The following is a 23,247-nucleotide window of genomic DNA, read 5'->3' as shown; positions in this document are numbered from 1 at the left end:
CACTTGTAGACAAGAGAAGATTACTCAGGTCAGCTGCCATGAAGCCTTGGCATTCTCAGTGTCTATTAACACCAAAATTCTATTCGGTGGTGTCATTATATATAATCTACCAGGCTGCACTTCCTAGTTTAATTCCCAGTTTCTAGCGCAAGGCATGGCAGTTTGCCTTCACACAAAAAATGTACTGCTCCTAGGGGACTTTAACATCCACTATGACGACAGCAAAAAACCCCTTGCCAAACAGTTAGTAGAGAACATGGAAATCCTACAACTGTCTCAGAGAATCGACCAACCAACTCACAAGGCGGTACACATTCTAGACCTGATGTTTTCCAATATAAATCCTATTCTCATTAAAGGGATTAAGTCTTTGGCATGGACAGATCATTCCATGATCGAGTTAAACATCAGCCTATCGATTACAAATACTAGACACTCATGTCCAGCAGCAACTCAAAGGAGGAGCTGGAAAAAGTTTAATGTTGAAACTTTTCGGCAACACTTCACCTACTCCTATGTAGAAAAAACAAGCACTAACGAAGTAACAGATACGCTTCAGAACCATATCACGAAAGCACTGGAACATTGCTCAACGCTTTGTCTCAACACCAAACCCAGGCGTACCATCTCAGAAAACTGGTATGGGCCAGAATTAAAGGCGGCAAAAAGAAAATGCTCAATGCTCGAACACAAATGGAGACTAACAAAATCCCAGGAGACGAGATTGGCATATACGAAAGAATTTACTCAATATATTAACGCCATTAAGAGAGCAAAGAAGGATTATTTCTCTCGCAGAATAACAGAAAATAAAGATTCGTCTAAAGAGCTTTTTAAAATAGTCAAAGAGCTATGCAATCCTACCAGTCTCATCAAATCTGGCCCCCACACAAGTTAGCTGTGATAAAATGAACGATTTTTTCTGTGAAAAAATAGACATGATCTATTCGTCATTTTCCACCCCTCAATCTGATGACTCGTCATTTCCCAGCCCCAAAGCTGAAGGCCCGGAGGACCAGGATGGTTGTTCCAGCTTTGGCCCTTTCTCGGAAGAGGAAGTGGGCAAAGTTATGCTAGAAAATAAATCAGGCTCCCCCCTGGACCCCTGTCCCCACCATATCTTTTCTCAACTCACCCCAATAATTTGCCCAGCAGTGACCCAACTACTGAACCACTCGCTGAAAACCGCGGAGTTCCCAATCAGCTGGAGAAACGCCACAGTTACCCCTTTGCTAAATAAACCAGGCTTAGACATCAATAATCCAGCTAATTATAGTCCTATATCTCAGCTACTTTACTTATGTAAAGTACTGGAAAAACTGGTTAATAGGCAGCTGACCAGCTTTCTTGAAATAAACAACTTACTAGATATTTCACAAACTGGTTTCAGGGCCAATAACAGCACGGAAACTACGCTCCTGTCCGTGCTGGATAATATCAGAACGTTTGCTAGATTTATGTCTAGATGCCTGCAGTTGTCAAGGGCTTCCAGGCCCTCTACGAAACTTGAGTTCATGAAAGTTGTGAATCTGCACCAATACAAAGTGAGACTTGCGGGTGCACTTCTGTGACTTTCTTTAAGAATGGAAATGTTCCCCTTGTGCTGGTGAGTGGCACCATATGTTTCTGATATGTTTGCATTCTGGCCTTGAAATGGCAGAGCTAAGCTGCATATAAGCACAACCCTCTGCACTCATGTAAGAACCTTTTTTTCTTGCGCCTTTCGACTTGGACCCAAAGCTGTTCGCTCAACAGTTGTTGACATCTCAGCAAATTACGGCCTATGATGTGCTATGAAAGAACTAAGGCACAACCAATGGTTGTAAGTTTAGGTCCTCAGCCTCTTTCTCAGCACCAGCACCTACTGACGACACCTAAAAGAGACATGCAGTTAAAGACGTGTGTGTACATACAGGAGCAGGGAAACCATGGGCTAAAGAAGTTAGAGCTCCAGTGCTTGAATTCCAAATAATGGAACATGCCCTGATGATTATCCCATCTTTCACTTAGGGATCAAAATGTTGACATGAGTTATTGGCCTGTACTTAGATGTGTTGATGCCTATAAACAAATAATTATATTTTATGATGGGTAGTCCTAAGCACGGATTATTCACCTTGTAAATATTTCCCCAGTTGGCTTATTGTATCCTGCACACCGGTTGGTCATGTTGTGTGGCTCCATGTCGACCTGCTCCAGAAGTGATGAGCGAGGCTGCATCCAAGGGCCACCGAGATGTGCTGGCGTCAGTTCCTTTCTTTCTGTGTCTTCCAACTTAGATTCAAAGCTGCTACTCTCTACTTTGACAAGTAGTTTTTTTTTCCACCAAATATTTCTTTCCAGTAGGCAAGGGACAAAATATCACCCCTCAAAATTATACAGTTTAAACCTTGTAGGCACTGTCGCACTCAAATGTCCTGTGACAGATCCCCATGAGATATGTCTGTGGTGCCTGGGGCAAAAGCATGAATCCAAGCCTGCGATGATAGTCCCCAAATGACCGTAAAGGCCTTACTATACCATATGGTAGAACTTTGTTGCTAAACTCAGAAGACTCAATCGTGTGACCGGTCGAAGACTAAAGAAAGGTCCCATTCCCGTGATAGGTCCCCGTTGCAGGTTGAGGTCTTCGAGGAAGTCGAAGAAGAAGCATAAGAAATCTAAGCGGGAATCCGCCCTTTCCCACTGCTCTTGACATCCAGAAAGAGTGCAAAGGCATCAGTGTGCCTCTTAATGTCACTCCTGCACTCCTGAAGAGTCAACTTAGAGTTTTGTCCAGATGCAACTTGAATTTCCAGGTCTGTCTGGGAAGTCTTTCCAAATAGAGGCCTTTAGGGAAGCCATGCTGTCTGTATTTATCATGCTTCCGGCTCTTTCTGGTGCGCCTTTGGGCCCCAAGGATCCAGCTGAGATCACACTGGCAGGTCCAATCTTCGCTTAGACTGTGCCTCCTGAACCTGCACTGGGTTCCGGACCAGCTTCAGTGCGACCTCCATTCAGACCCCACTCTGCGCTGGTTGCTTTCTCATTGCTGCTGGTAGAGGAACTGGTTCCCACAGTAGTCTGACTGAGTCTTCATCGATCGACCTCAGTCTAGTCCGCAACCTGATCCTTTGGGCACTAAGCTGATAACCTGGTAGGACCAGAGACGTCCTACCATACAGTAGAGCTCAACCCTACATCAGCTCCTTGAGTCAGATTCCGATGACTGATGAAAATGACAGATTTACCCCTCAATATGATGACAATTGATAGGCTGGACTGCAGGATGCCAGTGGACTGGACACTTCTCCAGACACTGGGCATGTCTGTCCCCCTGGTTCTGCAAATGACAGGAGTGCCTCTTATCCAGTGGTCATGAGATATCCTGCAGAGGCCCTTGCCCTGCGACTCTCCACAGTGGAGGTCCAAACTAATATAACAGGGTTTCTTCAGCCTGGCCAGCCAATATTAAGCCTTACTTGCATTTAATGAGGCTATAACAAATACTCTTTTAGGGACTTGGGCAAAACCATGTTCTGGGCCTCCAGTTAATAGACAGGTAGCTCGTTGCCACTGACCAGCACCAGCCGATCCGGATTTTTTTATTTTTTAAATACAATTCTCTACACCAGGGAGATTGGTGGCATTCGGCAGCATAGTTAACTCGAACACCGTTCCCATGAGTCTAAGTGCATGGAAACTTTTGTCAAGCACAGGTTTTTTTGGTTAGAATTACTTAGTGCTGAGTCAATGCCAGCTGCCTTCTAGGCTGCTACAGTCATGCTTTGTGGGATGCAGTTGGTCAAATCTGACAGTTCCTGAGGGCCTATAGGGGTCTTTAGCCCAAACTATACAGGATGGCAGCAAAGTTTGTGATGTGGTCTGACCTCAACAAAACTGACTGCTTGTCTTTAGCAATTGGCGCGAGTGTGGTGTTTTGCCGACACGCCTGGCTGAAGTCTACAAGCTTCTTAGAGGATGTCCTGGCATCTTTGATGGCTCGTGCCTCTTTGGTAAAAAGGCAGGTTTGGTCCTGGAATGCTTTTAGGAGACTTGTACCACAGTGTGTTCCCCTGGAGATGTCTGCTCCCTCGAGACAATGCCCCCTCAGTGTTTTCCGGAGGAAGGACAAATATAAAAGGCTCCCACTGGCCCAGGTGTTGTCTCCCCTGCGTACAGGAGACTGAATGCAGTAGTGCACTCGCAGGACTCTTATTTTCATATACCCATCCTGCAGGCCCACATACGTTACCTGCAGTTCCGAGAGGATCCGAAGCATTTCACATTTAGGGTGCTCCCCTTTTGCTTTACCCGTGCCCCTCATGTGTTCACCAAAGTGATGGCAGTACTCGCTGCACACCTTTGAAGGTCTTTAATACCAGTCTTCCCGTACCTTGATGACTGGCTGTTGAAGGTGGACTCTTTCCAGGCAGCCGCAGACCACTTTCAGATGAAGACAAACCTAACATTGTTGGGTTCATTTTCAACAATCATTCCTCACTCCTTTGCAGACGTCCCAGTGGGTACAGTGTTAGGGAAACCGATCTGATTACATCCAGGTTTTAGAGGAGACTGCAAAAGATCTGCAGTGGTTGCTGCTAGACCGCAATTTGGCCAGTGACACACAGACCCCTCTCCTTGCCCCAAACAGATCTGACAGCGCTACGGATTCATTACTGCTAGTTTTGGGGGACCTCTGGGAGATGTGAAGATTTGAGGACATTGGTCTCTCTGCAGACACCTCCCTCCATATCAATATGTTGGAGTTATGGATGATCAGTTTGCTGTTCAGCGCGTTCCTAGCATCCATGGAGGGGATGCTAGGAACAGGTACTCTCAGACCACATCAGTGTCATATATTACTGTGTCAAGCGGGATGGAGTGGGTTTTGGGTCTTGTGCTAGGATGATCAAGTAACTTCCATGCAGGGTAGCGCTTACATGCTTCTTCTGGCCACCATGGAGCCATATGGCACCACCTACTGGCATACAGGGAGCTTTGCTGGAAAAATCTCTTTATTCAATCATGTGGCTGAAATATTCTAAAGGTGGGGAATCTGCAATTAGAGTATCAACCAGAAAAAGCTTTGTCAGGCTTACATAGAGAATGTCTAAGTTTATATATTTAAATTTATGACTGATTTACCACTCACACAGCAGAGGTTTCCCAAACTAATCTAAAAAATGTAAATACTTCAGTATATGTGCATGCACCACCTATTAAGCATGATTTCCAAGTCCCAAAGATGTAGCCTTTCAAGCTAAAAGCCATCTACCTCTGTGCTGCAGTTTTAAAGAATAATTGTATTTTTTCTTTCAGGTGGATTCTCCACACGCCCATTTGTCCGAAGCGTACAGCGTCAGAGCTTGTCCTGCAGGTCATCTGTCACAAGCCCTCTGGCGTCTAATGAAAACTGCTTCCGGCCATCATGGTCCTTATCTGCCAAACTGCTTATGCGTTCCAGCTCGCCCTCCCCTAGCCACACTGCTGCATCCACTTTGACCAAAATCGGCGAGACTGCTGCTGATGACGACAAAGTCTCCACATCCTGTTTTGGCAGTTTGAGGAATCTGTCGAGCAGTTACTTGGATCACAGTGATAGCAGTAGACGTGAAAACAAGGGAGCTGGGAAAGCACCACTTGCAGTGATGGAAACAACATTGCGGGATGAAACTAATGTAAAGAAGCCCAGTGCTGGCCTCCTTGATGTGCAGAGCATAGGCTCAGGGCAGCATGGCAGGAAAAGCCCAAAGATGGATCCGTTTGACAATAACAATCAGATTGCCTTTGTTGATCAGAGTGACTCAGTGGAAACCTCGCCAGTAAAAGAGAGCAGACCCTGCAGTACTGTAAGCTTAGTGGGACAGAAAGGGGACACTGTCTCCAAGGGTATGTCGAGCACCAACAAAGAGCATCTTCAAGACAAAAGTTCGAGAAAAGGACGGACGCTTGCGACTGATAACGAAGCCCCTCCTTCCCAGCCTTCTGTCACCCCTCTGCCAAAGAAGCCCCAAAAGGCCTCCAGTTCTGGAAGCAAAGTTGACTCTTCAAAGGCAGTTGCACGGCGTACCTCATCTACGTCTGTCTCTGGGTCAGGGACGCCGAAAAAAGGTCCATGCAATGCTCAGGAGACAGCAGCACCATCTGCACCATCTAAACAAAAACCGTGCCCAGCCACAGCCTCTCCATCTGTATCACTCAAGAAGACTACGTCGGGAGCACCATCATCTAAGGGCGCAACTGGACCTCCTTCCTCTTCTATAAAGGGCCGAACATGCGAGAGAACTCTTAGTAGAGAAAGCTCCAAAGTTAGCCTTGGGACTGAAAAATCCATTGCTCCTGGCAACCCCAAGGTGGCCACAAATTCCCCTCGGACTTCACAGCCCAAAGCAGTAGATGGGAAAGCGGCAAGCACACAGCTTAGAAGCTTGTCGATGGCAAGCTTACGGTCCTCCAGCGGAAGCACTAAACCGAGCCTCAAGAGGGATAGCAAGTCGGAGGACAAGGGGTTGTCTTTTTTTAAATCTGCTCTACGGCAGAAGGAGACGCGTAGGTCAACTGATCTTGGTAAGACCACCATGCTTTCCAAAAAAACTGCTGGTGGGTCTTCCAAGTCAGACAGCAAATCTTCAGTAGATGAGAAGTCTGAAAAAACCAAGTCATCGTCTTGCTCGGAGCAGCCCAGCATAAACCGCACTGCAAAAGAGCGCCTGTCTGCTAAAGCTCAAACACCCACAAGACATTCGTTGCTAGGATCACAGAAGTCAAAGTCTTCCACATCGGACACTACACAACCGGTTGCCAATGGGAAAAAAAGTGTAACCAAGCCTTTGAAAAAGCTTTCTTCTAGCACCAATTCTTCTGTACAGTTAGCCCACAAAACTCAGTGATGGTATCTGTTACCCAGGTGCTTTCAAAGTCAGCACTACAAGAAAAATGACTTCTCTAATAGTTTGAATATAGTATGTCTGCTGTTAATTTATTGAGCTACTCCTAATGTTGCCTGTTTGCGCACACCCTTCTTCCAATCTGATATCAAGCCAAATAAGAAAGCCCAAATACCATGCTCGTTTTCACCAGTCCATTATACCCTCACTGCTCTTTTTACCAAGGTTTTTTTCTGCTTTGTTGTCAGAATTACATCTGTGACACAGAGCTGCATTCATACCTCATTTGTATTACGTGGAAAGCAGGAAGCAACCACCTTGTGTGTTTTGCTTCAGTGAAAAAGGGACCAGGCGTTTTGGTAAATTAGTGTCAATGGGCAATTTTGTTTCTTCCTGTCGCTTTCCAAAGCATAACTCTTTGCTATCTTGCACACTGGTTAAGTGAAAGAGAAAGATTTGTGTTTCTAAAATGCTGTGGTTGATTGGAGGAACTGGGCTAGCCCTTTGTACCTGAAGGGATGAAATTCTGGTTCAGAGAATTACTGCCTGCGTTTGTAAGAAAAACCCAGTGTTGACGTAAAGTAACTTAAGTATGGAAAGTCAGTAGTGTATCACTAGGAAAAAAAAAATAGCGTTGTGGATCATTGTTACATGAGAACACAGTTTTAAAGATGTTGAGAAATCACATGAATGGGGAACACAGGCGTGTGACCAGAATTAAGATATAAAGAAATGGTATTTTGGAATGGAGAATAGAGGTCCCTTCTTGGTAATCATTCGGCTATTGGATGACAGAGAAGGGTTCAGCTTTACAAATGTAATTGGTATCCAGCCTAGTTCTTGGAATGGTCTTTACTAAATTGGTGCTGCATTGATAATCTGATGTGGTTTGTGGTTATTAACTTAATGGGCATTACAAAGAAGAATATAGGGTGCCTCTCGATAGTTTATTGAACATGTAACAAATAAATTAAAGATTGACATTTTGAAATTAAGGGGTCATTGTTAGGAAGAGATGACCAGTATTATAAAATTGATGGCACATAGGAGTTAAAGAAGGGAATCGAGCTACAGGGAACCTTAATGGCTTGCCAGAACTGACTTCAGAGGTGTAGCAAAAACGGTGTCCTAGAGAACAAATGAAGGTGCAATAACTACAAAAGGTTTTAAGCACAGATGTATACAAATAGGTTGAAAATGAGGGGAAGGGCTCAGATTATGTGCATTTATTGATCCTAATGTTTGTTAGGAAACAATAATGCTGAATTCTTCAGTCTCGCTTTATGCATCGCTATGGCTTGCAGGTCTGTGATGCTTTTTTGCTTGGTTTGCCTTCAACGGATTTCTGCTGCATCCCTTTCTAAGACACCCCACTCAAGCACATGTCTGCCAGTAGGTTGTACATGTGCATGAACACTCTTTGGCTCACACGTGAATGAACGCATGCCAACATTCTTGCCAAAGGAGATCTTTCATAATAATTCATGCCTGCTGTGTTGGCCATGGCAATCATTGACTGTCGACTCCTATCATGCGCACTTAACTGATGTACTGCCACCCACCCCATGCTTTTGTCAATCTTACTTTGCTCATAGGGGAAAGCGACTTGAGTGAACAAGCCCTGTCCTTTCAGGGATTTGCCAGGCTGTGGTCGTTTTAGAACCAAACTGTTACCATGCCTATTTTAGGAACTCCAAATACAATGTGAAATCTGTTTGCTAATATTGTATGCGACAATATGAAAACATGGCAGGAAAATCAATATTCGTTGCTTTGAAATGAAAACCAAGTACCCCTCCCTTCTCAAAAATAATAGCTTCTCATGGTTCCTTAGGGCCAGATGTATCAAAGGGTTTGGCCCATTCTGTGTCTATAGGGAAATGTGTTGATACATGTGGCCCTAAGTCTCTTTAAATATTGTACGAAAACGGTCTGGACCTATGAAGCCTTTCCTTGTTAGAAATAGAAACCAAGTGTGGTGCTCTCTCTCCAACATCCATTGAAGAGATTTTGCCCAATATCTATTGCACCTCAGTTGATTTTATTGTTTTCAGAGTGGCAGTGGTGCTGAACAGCTAGGTAACGTTTTTCAAGTCTGGTTGATTATTTCCTCTTTTTCTATGATGTAATTCTCATGTTGTTTTTCAAAGTAGGATGGACAGCTTCAAAGGTTGCAAGGAATGTGGTGGGAGCTGTGACTGCCTTTCATATTCTAACATGGGATTGATTTTGCTTTGGAGTGCTGGCTACCCAGCTCATGAGGGTCACACGCAGGCACTGTTTAACTCCCAAGCAAATATTCATTTTCGTCACTTTGTCTCTTTAAAAATGACATTGTGTTATATTAACCCCAACACACACGCCTTCCACCACCACTACCACCTCTTATTGTAAAGTGTACTACTGCAGAAGCTAACTTCTTCCATCCCCCAGGCTCTGTCTTGATCTTCCTCTCAGAGCCTTTCTCTACACTGCAGAGCTTTGCAGACTGAAACCTAGATTCTTTTCACTTGAGACCTGAGACCATTTATCCAGACTTTTGGTTGGGACTACTCCACCTTCTTCCAACACAGCTCCGAAAGTCTTACCTTCTTGTTACTTCTTTCATCCTAGAAATTGCCCTTCACAACTTTTCTATTACAGGGCTACATATCCTTCCTTTTCAGACATCGCCTGTTCAGCTGCCCCTTCAAATTAGACATCTTCTAATTCGACCTCTTCTCTCCCTTCATTCATCCTACCTGTCATAATTTCTAGCTGTAAAATTCCTGTGGCCCCCATCAAATTTTATGTTACCAAATTCAGTTGCATCGCCATCTGTATTCCTCTCATGAGCAGCCAGACCCCTTGGTCACTTTAACACACTTCCCTCTCCAGTTTTCTGGTGGTACCTTCTTGGCCCTTCATAGTAAGATCTCCTGTATCCCATTCTCCAATAATGTTTTGCCTTCTTCCAGTGCCTGTTCTGCCTCGGCTATTCTTCTCCATTTCGAGCAGCAGCTTCACTAGCTGCTAGAGCCAAAACAGATAGGTGTGATGAACCAGTTCATTTCCATTAGGCTAGTATCAAGTTACAGTAGACATACTGTCCCTGTAAATTGAACAGCAATACTGGAAAGAATGCTACATTTTAGGACTTCTCAACGGTGTATGGATGTTGCATCCTAAACACGGTTAGCGATATGTGCTAAACCCATGCCCTGCATTTTTTGATTTCTAACACTTATTGTATATTTAAGAGAGAAAAAAGTATAAGAAAGAAAACAAACCAGTACATTGTGCACACTTTGGAACATGCATTATTTGCACATTTTCTTCTGAGAATTGGTTATGTCATTGGGTTTCCAAATTAGGAAAAGTTGCACATAATAAGTTGACAATATAACTTTACTTTTTCCATGCATTTTTAATATTCCCCTTCACTGCGTACTGCTGGGCAGTACCTGATTACCAGAGGCTTTTAGGGATTGAAAACCTCCTTCTGTTACCTCAAATGAGTTGAGGGTTATAGCTAAAATAACTGTGTTTTGCTAAAACTGCTTCTTCCACATGTGGGGTGAATACCTTTTCATGCCACTAATATCACAGCATGGCAGGCCATTTTTTATTTTTTAAGTGAACTGAATGCTCTGTTGCATGGCGGTATATATTGCCGTTGCTGGAATGCGCACGCTCTTTTTTTAACTATGCAAATGACTGATGTGAATCATGCACTACCCTGCTTGGGTTTAATCCCTATGAATGGGCAGGTTTGTGAATGCTTGTTGGTGCTCTATAACTTTGTGTTTTCTCTACTGTACAGGGCATGCTTGGCTCGCCTTGCTTGCTAGATTTGCACAATACCCTTTTCCCTCCCAGTCTGTTTGTGCCCTTCAGCCAGTGGGATTACCAAGTCCTCCGTAAGTGATCCTCCGCGAGAGACTGAAAGATCCCAGTGATTGCCTCCGAACTTGTACAATTCAAGTTAAAGTGTTAAATGATAATTAATCAGGTGGTAAAGACTCTGGATGGTTCATCTGAAAACAACATTAACTAATGGCCGGTTGGCTGCCCCGAGGACCAATTTGAAACCCGTTTGGACCATAGTGTACACAGCATGATCGAGAAGAGGACTTCGATTTTTTTCATCTTGAATCTGTTATCTTGGCTTTTCTTTACCCGCCACCCCTCAAATCCCGAAACAACAAAAATAAAAACTCTGCCTTCTCTTCATAGTGGAAGCTCGACATATAGCCTCCAAAAAGGAAAGAGACCCTTGAGCAAATAATCTTTGTAAAGTTTCCGTTCTTACTGAATTGCCAGTATGAACTGTTTGATGTGTATCTAGAATGTTGAAAGTCTTAAATTCTTTGGTTAAGAAAGAATTTGTATTTTCAGCTAGTAAGCTGGGGAGGTGCCACTTGACTTGTGCATTTTTAGGGTCTTTGGACCACATAAAGCACACTGGGATGTGTTTTTCCACATACATTTGTTGCTGTTAGCTTGGTGTATTTGGCTTGGGATTATTTAAAACTGACATCAGATAGTAATAGTATTGGTGGGCTGGTCTACTACAGGATTTTGAATGCTGCAACTCCTTCCCCACCCATTATTTTGATGCTGGAACTTTGATATTGTATTGCTCAGAATATGAAAGCTAAGTGAACATGTGCTTTGCATTGGTGACACAGTGAGGTAATCATGGCAGCCATTGACTTTGAAACAGTGTGTTATAAAAGCAGACTACCTCTTCAATGACTGCTAGATCTCTCTCAGGCTGACGCCCTGTATTATTCTAGCCATGGTTTTTAAACGTGCTATATTTTCCTTGTTGAGCGGGGTATTTTTTGTGCCCTGTTCTTTCCCTCTTGTTTTATCTACCTTTTTTGTCAGATCTTTTGTTTTCAATTGCTAACTCATCATTCATGCTGTTGTTTAGTTTTAATCTCTGGTGAGAACACATTTCATCTGCTTTTTTTCATATTGCAAAGTTATTAGTAACAGTTATGTGTAGTTACATTCCCCAGGCTATTAGGATAGCCTCTTCTTGAATCTGCATTGCTGCTCTGTTCTATAAAGAACTCCTTTTTCTATCGGACTTTTCACTGGTCTCTTGAGGGTGGACTGCTGCTTCTCTTTTATTCTTGTATCAAACGGTCAAAATTTCCCCAAGGAATTTAGTGCTTCTCAGGAAGTTGAGCTATCCAGCGAATCAAGCCATGTTCCTTTGCAATAGTTGTTTGTCATTAACTTCTTGGATGCACAAACTGGAATGCCGTTCAGGACATTATATTGCACTAGGTTTTTAAATTGTTTAAAAGAATACCAGCGTGTACTAGCATACTTCAGCACAACTCCTTTTCGGAGCCTGCAGAGTATGCCAATTTTCCCTATTCTGTATGCTGAACCAGCTTTTCCACAAAGCTGTGTGTTCTACTTTTCATGTCACACGCTTGCTCATTCTGATGAGGGGTAGCCTTTCCATAATAAAATGTACTTTGATATCAAAGGACTCAACAGCTAAATCATACCTGATTCCAGAAGTCCTGGCACTGTATGGCATTAATCAGTGTGGTGCATCTATTGATCGGAGATACCTTATTGTAGAGAGTATTCCATTATTGTGGTTGTTCCACTCAAGTCCCATCTTGATGCAAAGCTTGAATACATCAGAAGCATTGTCTCGCTATCAACAACATTTTAGTTCCAAGGTGGTCTTGTTGGAGACCATTTCTACTTTCTGTAGGTTCCTCACTATAGACCAGCACTCATTTCGGGAGCAGATTTAGTCTTAGTCACATCTCATAACAGATGTCCCATCTCATTCCCTGGATATCTTGGAACATGTGATGGTGCTGTCCAATTCAAAAGCATATTCAATGCATTTGTTTCTCGGGATACATCCCATTTTATAACCATGTGGCCGTATTGTAGACTAAAGTGTGCTAATGTATATTGCTGACTCCACGTGGTATCTTTTTTCTAGAGAGGTTTAGCTTTAGTTTATCACTTTGAGATGCCTTAACTGAACTACATCACTGGGGCTTAAGAATGGATGGTGCCATCTGATTGTAGACATCTGTGTTTTGTACAGCCTACTAAGGTCTTATGCCTCATCATGTTTTCAGCATCATCTCATAAACAATTTCATTCCAGGAAGCACTCAAATCTTGCAGTTGTCCCCATATTACTCATCACCTATACGGACTCTTTTACCAGCACTAGCTATATGTACTTATGTTATTTTATAGAATTTTTCATGGCCATTTTACTTTGTGGGTGACCTGTTCACTTGAACTACTTTACTATGTAATTTACTCATTGTCAAGAGTGACTGTCTTTCTTGAAAATTATGCAAAAAAAAATGCTTCTGTTAGGGACTCCAGCCCTACATGAGTCTGCTACCTTTCATTCCTTTGGTGTATGTTCCTCTTAATCAGGCAGGACCTAGTTAAGAAGTGTTATGGTATGTCCAAAGCCAAAATTCTTAATTGCAGACATTTTATAAACTTTTAAGACCCGTTTTGGATAGATAAATATTGTTTTTAAGCTTCATGTTTATATATGTATATATAGATATGTAGGCATACTGAATCGAAGTGTCGTCCAGCTCCTTTTTGCTGTAAATAGTTTTCAAAGGACTTGTCATGTACAGAAGCATAACATGTTTCTGTGAAGGCGTGTCTGTTTATCGAAAGACTTGCACAGCCCTCTCTTTGCCTGACCCTTCCTTTTACAGTTAGGAAGGGTGTTTTGCTACAAGGGGTGCATTCATCAGACCTGTGCGCTTACTGAGGAGCAGAGTCTAGGTTTGTTATACAAATTATATTGAACTGGGAGTCTGGACTCCGCCATTCATCTGCCTTCTGTGCTATTGTTATGTGGACTTGACAAATTGTGTTGATCTATTTATGGATGATCAAGTTTAATCCGCAGTGTGCGGAGGCAGAGACGAATCTTGTTTGCTTGGCGTCAGTATTGAAATACTAGCATATCAGCCTTTGAAGCTCTTATTGTGAGTTGGAGAAAATAAATCTTGTCAGAAATGTAGCTATGTCCCGATAATATTCAGGTTTACAAAAAATATCAGAACATGAAAATGCTGCTACTATCTTCTCATAAATGTACTGAATTCTGTAAACCTTTGGTGGGTTAGGCAAACTTGCAGTGTTATGGGGATGTGCCTCACCATTGATTAAAACTCAAGGGGCTCGGAGTCACTGCACAAGAGAAGCAGATCGGGAATTTTCCTGTATGTATGTACACTGGAATTTCTGGGCCACCTGCCAACTTGCATGTCCTAGCACTGTAAATCGCGAATGCCGGGAACCCACACCCCCTTTATCTGTTTTAAAGGTTTTTGAATCATGCAGCCAGAAGTAAAGGTAATGGGCTTCTTGGTCGATGCATGAGAGGAAACCAGCCTGCCATTGTTTCTTTTTATGTTTTCTTATTCCAGGTGTATGCACTTTTAATATGCAGAATTTATATTTTTATGTTCAAGAATGCTTTCTGGGGGGAAAAGCCTCCTTTGGATATCTGTAGTTGGTAATAGTATGCTAAAAAGGTGTACAAAGTAATTAAAGACACAGTTTACCACAAGCTCTTGCGTCCAATGAACTTCATTTTTTTTGTGAATGGTACTGTCCCCAAACCAGAATACTCTCATGCTCTGGTGGCATGGCAATCAACCATATTGCATCATCCATTTATACTCTTCTCATTTCCCACCCAGGTCATTGTGAGTTCCCACTGTCAAAGATGCATTCGGGATTCTTAGCCCATGCACTCTCTAACTTAATATCCCTGTATGATATATGCATTCGTCTCATTTCCCAGTTGCAACCAAACTCTGGTGACTAAAAACTTTGGAATTGCTTGTTTACGTTTTTCGCTGCCATAAGGGAGGAGTGACTTTTAAGAACTGATCTCCCAGAAGAGATCCCTAGGCATTCAATATTTATAAGTTGTCAGATTTGGACCTCATTGTCACTTAGACCACAATGTTAAAGTGATTAGTAAACCATTAATAGGAGCTGCCGGTCCAGGGAACTATGTAAGAAATGTATAGATGTAGCTTCTATCCACTAATAGGAGCTGCAGAACCAAGGAACTATGTAAGAATTGTATAGATGTAGATTCTTATTTCTTCGGTCGAAATATGCTCTAGGAAATCTTCCGTTGAACTATAGAATGCACCTTTTACCATCTTGGCTAGAAACTATCCTTGCAACGACATTTGACACAATGCTAGATGGTTGCCAGTATGAATTGTTCAATGTGCCAGATGTGTTGAAGTATTGTTGTCTTCCATTCATTGCCTGTGGGAGTAGATTATATGCCCCACACACAACACTTTAGTGTGGAGTTGGGTGGAAAACAATCAGACTACCGGTATCGGGTGGAGAAGGTTCTGCTTTAACAGTGGTGCCATGGAGTTTCACTTAATGTATGCACAACTGCTCATTGCTACTTTTTTTTTTAAAACAGAAACTGAGTTTTGTGTGTGATCAGAAATGGTGTCTCGATTGTTTCCACCTTTACATTATTGTAAGTGATAGATTCTCCAGCATTGGATCTTTCATAGTCGTACGTTTAAATCTTTCACTGTTGTCGAGTCAGAAGTCCCAGAGTAATTTCCAGTAGTTTGAAACTAACATCCTGTAAAGCTGTTAAGCAGTGTCTGTTTCATAGCACAATCAGTTTATTGAAAACACCCAACCTGAAGTTAACAAGATAAACGTGCTCTCAACTCCACTCCCCTAGGGGTCGCCATAGGTCATATTTACATTGAACATCATGTGTGATGATTTGCTTATTTTGTTGACTTCTCATTTACAATTTCGATATTGTTTCTTTGGCTATAAACTTCTTATACAAGAAATATGCCAAGACACTTGGATGAATACAAATTCAGAGGCAACATCAAGTGAGATTGGGATATTAAGAATAAAGAATCCCAGTGATGTTTTTTGTTCCTATTTTGAAAAAATAGTATTCGAGTAAAATCTTTAAACTAATACTCTTTACTGGAATAAAAATCATTAACGAATATTTCCTATTGATGGTGCAAATATTAGCTAACCTCTCATCTTTTTTTTAACATCAGGTGGGCTGCCTTCCTTAAGACCTTTAAAAAACTGTCCTCAGTACAGAGTGATGATAGGGAGTGAAGAGAGCTTCAGAGTGACAGTCCCTCTTAATTTGAGAGCAAAATTAGTGCATCAATGCTGACCTTACTCTTGCCAGTCTCAAAGTCCCTACTCTAACCTCGAAGCCTGCAACATTGAAGTGTAGGGAGATTAAAAGCACGTTTAAGTAAATGCCCTTCTCTGTACTGTTATAATGAATCCAATTTTTAAGCAGATATTCTTGGATCCATTCAGAACAATGGGAATGATTTTAACTACTATGGCTTGAATCTGTGGTTACTTTCATTTTAAGATGATCAGATAGAGAAGTCACTGCTTTTGCTTTCATCATTTCTATATGGTCATCGCACAATAGCAGTCTGGTAAACATTATATCCAAAATAGTATATTTGAGATAGATACCTCTAACTTCATATTCCTTCCATTAGAATATTTCCAGGCTCCAGACTGGATCCGAAGAATTCTCAAGCAATCCCTTCTGCATGCTCCTTCATGGTACCAGTTTGACTCCGAGGCGGTCTCTCTCCACCCTGGAAGTGACTGAGCATAGCCAAGTATATGCTGACATCTGTTCCTTAACACTGATCCTCAGCTCTGCTACTAATTTTGTCAAAATGTAGGAACGTGTGATATGGAGGAAAATGTCTCCCACCAAAACCACAATATTTAGCTGTGCCTCGGTTGCAGGAAGCTGATGTTGGCTACAGACCTCCCCACCCCACCCCACCCAATGGCATGCCCCTGGTCACTACTGTTGTGTTATTAGTTTCTCTCTGATGCACCTAAAACCGATCCGAGAGCAGGAAAGTTGTATTTTGCAGACTACAAGATTCAACTGCTGTCCCACTTAAGGCTGCTGAGCTGCTTCTGCTCCAGATTGGGGTTCTGTTCCCATGCTAAATCCCAGGGTGAGTTGAAGTCTCGGGCATGTCAAAAGTGCTTCTTGGCAGAGCAGGATTTGCCCCCCTCTTGCCCCTTAAAGTCATTCAAGAAGCTCAAAAGTTGGTACTCCAAGTGCCATTCTCCTTCAGTGTTGGCAGACTCCTAACCCGTTTTGCCGTCGGTCCCAACAAGCCCAAAGTCCCTGGATCTTCATCAACTGTGTAGCACATATAGGCCATGCTACAACTTGGTATCTTTTTATGATACTGCTAGCTTCCTCTGGAGGGCCTTCGAGCAGCAGGGTCCCCCAATCGCACTTCCGCTGCTGGGCTCTGCCCTGGTACTAACTTATTCTGCAGGACCAGAGCCTGGCCCCATTCCATTGCCTTTCAAAACATCCACTCGGTCTCCTTCCATGCCGGTGCCAATACCAACTCCACCGGTGCCCCTGACTGATCCAATCCTGGTGTCTAAACCGGAGCATACATCAGCCCACATCACGCTATGAAATAACCAAAGCATAGACAACCATAGTTAAACTTGACTCCCAGCCTCTTCCATGACAATAGTTCTACCAGAGGTGGAAGGCCCTGTTCAGGTCCATTGCTGACCCAGTCCAAAGGTTGCAGACCATTCAACATAAAAATGATGAGGGCGGCTTACTGCAACCTCCCAGAAATGCAGGACTCTGGAACACACATTCATGAAGCAAATTCAAAGAAGTCTTTATTCGATTATTACATCATAAAAGACATGCATCACAAATTACAGTAGCTAAAATACATGTGTTATTGTTAAAATAGTAAAGGTAGTGTTAAAACAATCTAAGACCATATTAAATCATTTATACAAAATTTCATTTGAAAATTGTATTAAAAGATAACAATAAATCCTTAGACAGCCATAATAGTTCGGGCACAATAGGTGGATACACAATTACACACAGTCGATGGAAAGCCTATGGTTTTGGGCTAGAACCTAGGTCCAGTTTGATAAACCTTGTCCTTAAGATCCAGGCCCAGCCCAGGTATTTCGCTACACCAATTACGATCACTGGCGACAGATCTGTCTTTAGTATCCTACTAGCATTTGATGCAGATCATGTTCCCAAGCTTCTACAAACTGGGCTTAGCTATTTTGATCTAGGGGCAGTATACAGCGGGCAGACAAAAAGAAAGTGATTTACACTTTCGCCCTGACCTGAGCACCTGGGACAGTGCCCAGACCCACCCTTGCCCCATGTTTTGGTAAACTCCCTTAGTGGCAAAGAACCGCATCTATACTGATGAAATAATTTGCGGTCCATGGGCTTGGTTATTGCATCCCAGTATTTTTCAAAGCAGGGGACATCCTTCATAACAATGAATGTACCAGTAAAGTTACTGACAGTCAAACCCAAGTGTCTATTTCCTACTACCCAGTTCCAATATTGTAACTTCAGATCCTTTTTGGAGGGGAAGGTTGCAGTATCGGGGTTTAGCCATAGTTCACCTTGCCCCAAGAAACACAAGGTAGTTCTTAAATCTTTAAACCAACTTATGTTAGAGGAACCAGGAAGATCCCTAACCTCGATGCATGCTCTTGCATAGAGCTGAAGTTTGGGCGTTGTCCAAAGGCGACGCCAGAATGCTAATGGTCGCAGTCTGGCTAGGTCCTCCACCGGCTGACACCAAAGATCGTACAGAAGGGAGATCCGCGGTGATGACTGTGGGAGACCGATAGCCACCCTAAGAAATTTATTTTGAGCAGCCTTCAGAGGATCGAGGTTACTATAGCCCCAAAGCTCCGCCCCATACAGGACAGAGGGTAGAACTTTCGTTCCATAAATCTTCATTAATGGAGACATAGGCCGGGTAAAGGAGCTTTTATGTTCTTTGAGCAGGGCTCCTCCTATCTGCGCATGCTTTAGTGCCAATAGGTCAACCTGTTGAGACCAACTAAGGGTCTCGCTAAACGTAACTCCTAGGTAGGTGAAGAGTTTAGTCTGTTCCAGGGATGTGCCTCCCATGGTAACCGTAGCTGTAATCGGGGAGTGACCTCTAAGTACCATGAATTTGGTTTTTGACACATTCACCTCGAGCTCATGCTCGCAGCAGAACAGTTCAAACCTTGTTAAGGCCTGTTGAAGACCCTGTCTGGTCTTGGAAATTAAAAGGGTGTCGTCTGCGAACATGAGCAACAGGATTTTCATTCTCATGAAGCACTAGGTCTGGCAGGAGGACCATGTTGCCCGATCGATCCTGCAGGACTTTTTGTTTGAGCCATACGACAGACCCACCATCTTGGGAGGCACTGCTCTAGTATCTATTTGCAATGTGAGTAATCTGCCAGAAGTATCTATTGGAAGAACAAATTACTTAACTCTGGTAACCCAGTTTCTGGTGGATACTTCCTATAACCACAGATTCCTAATTGCTCCCCCACCGTCTCTGCTCTGTGAAATGATCTGTCCTATTTTTAAAAAGTTCCCAATATGGAGATATGCACAGTCTGATATGTTCAATTATCGGGCTCTACGACCAGTGGCGTGGGCAGAGTAAAGAAAGAAACTGACATCAGCAAGCAGGGGTGGAGCTTATATGCAGCTCTGAATTCCTTTCTGGAATGAGGTGAAGCCACACAACGCCGCCTGCTGGTTTGCTGAAGCAATGCTACGAACAATTTCCAGATCCGTTATGGCACCTGGGGTTATTTAAAAGATGAGGTATCTGCAGTTAGATAGTATCCCCAGAAAGAACATTAAGTAACTTGTTCTTCAGGGACTACTCAAGAGACCTGACAGACTGTGGCATCTCAGCCAGTTCAGCAGCCGGCCCTGACCTATTGCAAGAGAAGTGGCAGCCAAAGCGGCTCAGATCAGCAAGGTCCGCAATCTTGACCGCCTTATCTCCTGCAGGTTCGGCCATCATGTTGCTCTGATTTGCCCTTACAGCACATCAGCCACAGTAGGGGCTCGTGGTCTGTTTTTTTTCTTCACTTCACATCTGTGAATCGATAATTTCAGATTGATGGGTGTTCTATTGTTCAGAATGGCTGCACCCTACCATTTTTTTCATGGCCCCTCCGCTCATCCCTCCCTGTACCAGGACAATTCTGACTTGACCATGCCACAGTCTTGATGCAGGTAATCCATGTTCTCCTTGGCAAGTGTGATTATATGACGGTTACAGTGGTTGTGATGGGTGGGCTCATTAGGCTTGCTACTTCCTCGCACTCAGGACAGATAAATGTCTCAAACCCTGGATAAACCCTCTTATGAAAGAATTTAAAAAATGCTCACACTTGCTCACTTGCTTTTTGCATTGGACCAAAAAATTGGATGGCAAACTTTCAATTACCTTTCCTGTAGTACCAGGAAAGCTACCTGCTGTTCACAGTGCGTTCAGAACACTTCAGTTTGTCAATCTACCTTTTGGCCTCCCCTTAGCCCCTAAGGGGTTTATGTAAGTGATGGTGGTGGCAGCATCTCATTTTCGAAGGTCTGGGATACATGTATTCCCATACCTCGAAGACTGGCTGCTCAAGGCATGTTTAACACCGGGCTTCCACTAATCACCTCTCAACTGCAGTTACCCTTGAGTCATCCTTGTGCTTATCCATCAGTGTACCAAAGTCTTACCTGATGCCCCTGCAGAAGATTCCCTCTATAAAAGCTATCCTGGACATAGTGACCTTCAAGGTCACCAAAATTGAGATGTCATTCAGGGTGTGATCTCATATGTTTTGGGCTCCATCCTGGCTCTCATTGAGGATGGTTCTGATGCTTCTTGGGTTCCTCGCATCCTTGCATAATCTGCACTCCGTGGGCCAGAAGAAATATGTGGACTCTACAGTGGAACCTTCAGGTGGTTCAGAACCGTTGCAAGATTTTCTGACACGAGCCATGTCTTGGAGATGACAAAGACCTTCAGTGGTGGTGATGGTGTCTCAACTGACTTTATCCCACAGTGTTGTCCGCTAATGAAAGGCAGTGCGTTCAATGAACATTTTTTTTGGGGAGGGGGGACTAATTAGTGTCACTAATTGGACTGAAGTGGTTGATGTATCCCATGAAAGGCTACAATCTAGGGATTCAAACAGGTCTTAAAATGCCCTTAAACCCCTTAAAAAAGCCAGGTTAAATAAAGATCAGCTCTGTTTGTTACATCCCAAAGAATATAGCATTGATCCATTGTACAGGAGTTGGCTGGAAAACCAGCTTGTTCGGCTTGGATTAATTTATCGTGCTGAGGCCCAGGACCTCCATCTATCCAGAATAAAATATGAGAACATTTTTATATTCATCCGTCCATCATGGAAAGTGATCTGTAGCATAATGAATCTTTCTTATTTTAATTTTTTTCATTAAAAAAAAAGGTATCTGATAGACACCTAGTCACAGATTCCTTACCTTTGAATTTCCCAGGCGTCTTCTACATCCGGTAGGTTTTTCTTTGAGCAATGCCCTTGTGTGATGGTAGATGGTGTCGGTCAGTGTTGTCTCCGCCATTGTGACGTCTGCTTCACCTATATAGGGACCACCAAGGCGTACTGATATCAAATCTTTTCTTTCTGTGCCAGCCAGCACAGATCCGTTAAGAGAGCTACCTCTGTCACTTTTTGACAGGCTTAATTTATTTTTTTGGCTTTTGTTGAACATTTTTTGGTGTTTTGCTTTTTCCAACATGTTAAAGGACACTGTTGGATTTAAACTGTGCGGCTCCTGCCACTGCGCCATGTCGGTGATGGATTCACACCTAATTTGTCTTTAGTGCCTGTGGTGCAACCACAACTCGGTCGTTCAGCGACTGCTGGGCCATGGCTCTAAAAGCTTTAAGGGAGCGGTCCCTAAAGATGCTTGCGTTGGGCGCTTGGATCGTTTGCCCGGAGGTCTCGATCCCGGTCAAGAGCAAGGTCAGGGCACCGCACGAGTAGTCCTATGCCCTTGACCTCTCACTCGAAGTCATCAGGTAGGTCAGGTAAGAGGCATAAAACACACAAGAAGTCGAAGCATGCTTCGACTTTTCCCTGTCGGTTGGCTGAGTTTCGGCCCTCTAGGGCTCGTTCTATGGAAACTGCGCCTGGGTCAGCTCCATGTTTCCCTGCCTTCGTGGGAGCCGGAGCAACCTCCCGTCCAGCTCAAAGAATTTTTATGACTCCATGTGCCTCTTATTTAGGCGGCCTGGCCCTCCCAGCGTGCCTTTGGGCACAGAGGCTCAGAGCGGGTTCCATTGAGTTCCATTCCAGCGGCTCCAGTGCCAATACGCCCCAATGGATCCGGTGGTGGATCTGGACTGACACCGGTCACGCCACTGCGACCTGTGCCGGCCCTGTCAGAGACTCCTGCGCCCCCAGTCCCTTTCTTTTCCCCGACGACCCAGAGTGGGATTTGCTCCTACTGACGGCAGTTCCGGCGCTTATAGCACCCTTGGTTCCGAGGTCGGTTCCTCAACTTATTTTGAAGGACTAGGAATGGATAAAGATTGGAAGGGGTCGCTGGACCCTTTACAAGACCACCTACACACAAAATGGACTGGTGTGAGGAATTTGGTAAGGCCAGTGGACTCGATACCTCTCCAGATTATGGCCTGCTCTCTGCCCCACCCCCCCTTCCGTGGCTGCTATGGTGGTGAGAAGGGCAGCTTAGGTCCTGGACCTTCAGCTCCCTTCCCACCTGCCACTCAATGATGCCTTGACTGATCTCCTTCTGGAAACCGGGTCCAAGCCCAGCACAGGGGCTTCTGTGAATAGGACAATCACCCGCCACCATAGTCCTGCACTGGGTGACCCAAATTTGTCACCAACCACCCTACCCCAGAAGGTGCGTTCCTTTCCTCACCCCCGGACAGAGAATCTAAGAGGCTGAATAGTTGGGGTAAGAAAATCTCTTATTCTTCCAGCCTTGCATTGTGGTTTGTGAATGCCACTTGCCTTTTGGGCTGTCACTCCCACTCCCTGTGGGAAATTGTTGCACAAGTTCTACCACAGGTTCCGCAGGCGGTCCAGGCCATCGTCTCCCAAGCAATATCAGATGGGAGAGATGCAAAACGTTTGCCATTCAATTTGGGCTTGACATGACTGACTCACTGGGCAGAGCGATTTCATTGATATTGGCTATTCGATGCCATGCCTGGCTGAGAACTTCTGGCATTTCTGGGGATGTCAAGATTTCCCTTATGGACATGCCCTTTGGAGACACAGCAGACATGCCCCTAGAGTGCTTTAAGGACTCACAGGTTAGGGCCAAGTCCTTGGGCCTCTCATTGGCCACATGTCCCTCTCAGTGGCCACATGTCCCACGTCTGCTTTTTGCCTTTTTGATGTCTACAGAAGGGGCTTTCAGGCGTGCCAGCTATATCCCTACCGCAAGGCAGCACAAGTTCATT

At 43.8% G+C, this 23,247-nt stretch overlaps 1 protein-coding gene across 1 annotated transcript in view; it reads left to right on the top strand.

Annotated features, from left to right (window-relative positions):
- USP31 (ubiquitin specific peptidase 31) overlaps positions 1-7,789 on the top strand; it is a 164,175-nt gene extending 156,386 nt beyond the window's left edge. The window contains exon 16 of the mRNA XM_078664786.1: positions 5,302-7,789. Within this exon, the coding sequence (XP_078520912.1) occupies positions 5,302-6,872 (1,571 nt within the window). The 3' untranslated portion in view covers positions 6,873-7,789. The remainder of the gene's footprint in view (positions 1-5,301) is intronic.
- Positions 7,790-23,247: the final 15,458 nt, after the last annotated feature.

The sequence above is a fragment of the Lissotriton helveticus genome, chromosome 10 (genome assembly GCF_964261635.1).
Source record: "Lissotriton helveticus chromosome 10, aLisHel1.1, whole genome shotgun sequence".
Classification (NCBI taxonomy): domain Eukaryota; kingdom Metazoa; phylum Chordata; class Amphibia; order Caudata; family Salamandridae; genus Lissotriton; species Lissotriton helveticus.
Note: the sequence above shows the minus strand (reverse complement) of the source record. Positions and strands in the feature narration are given on the sequence as shown.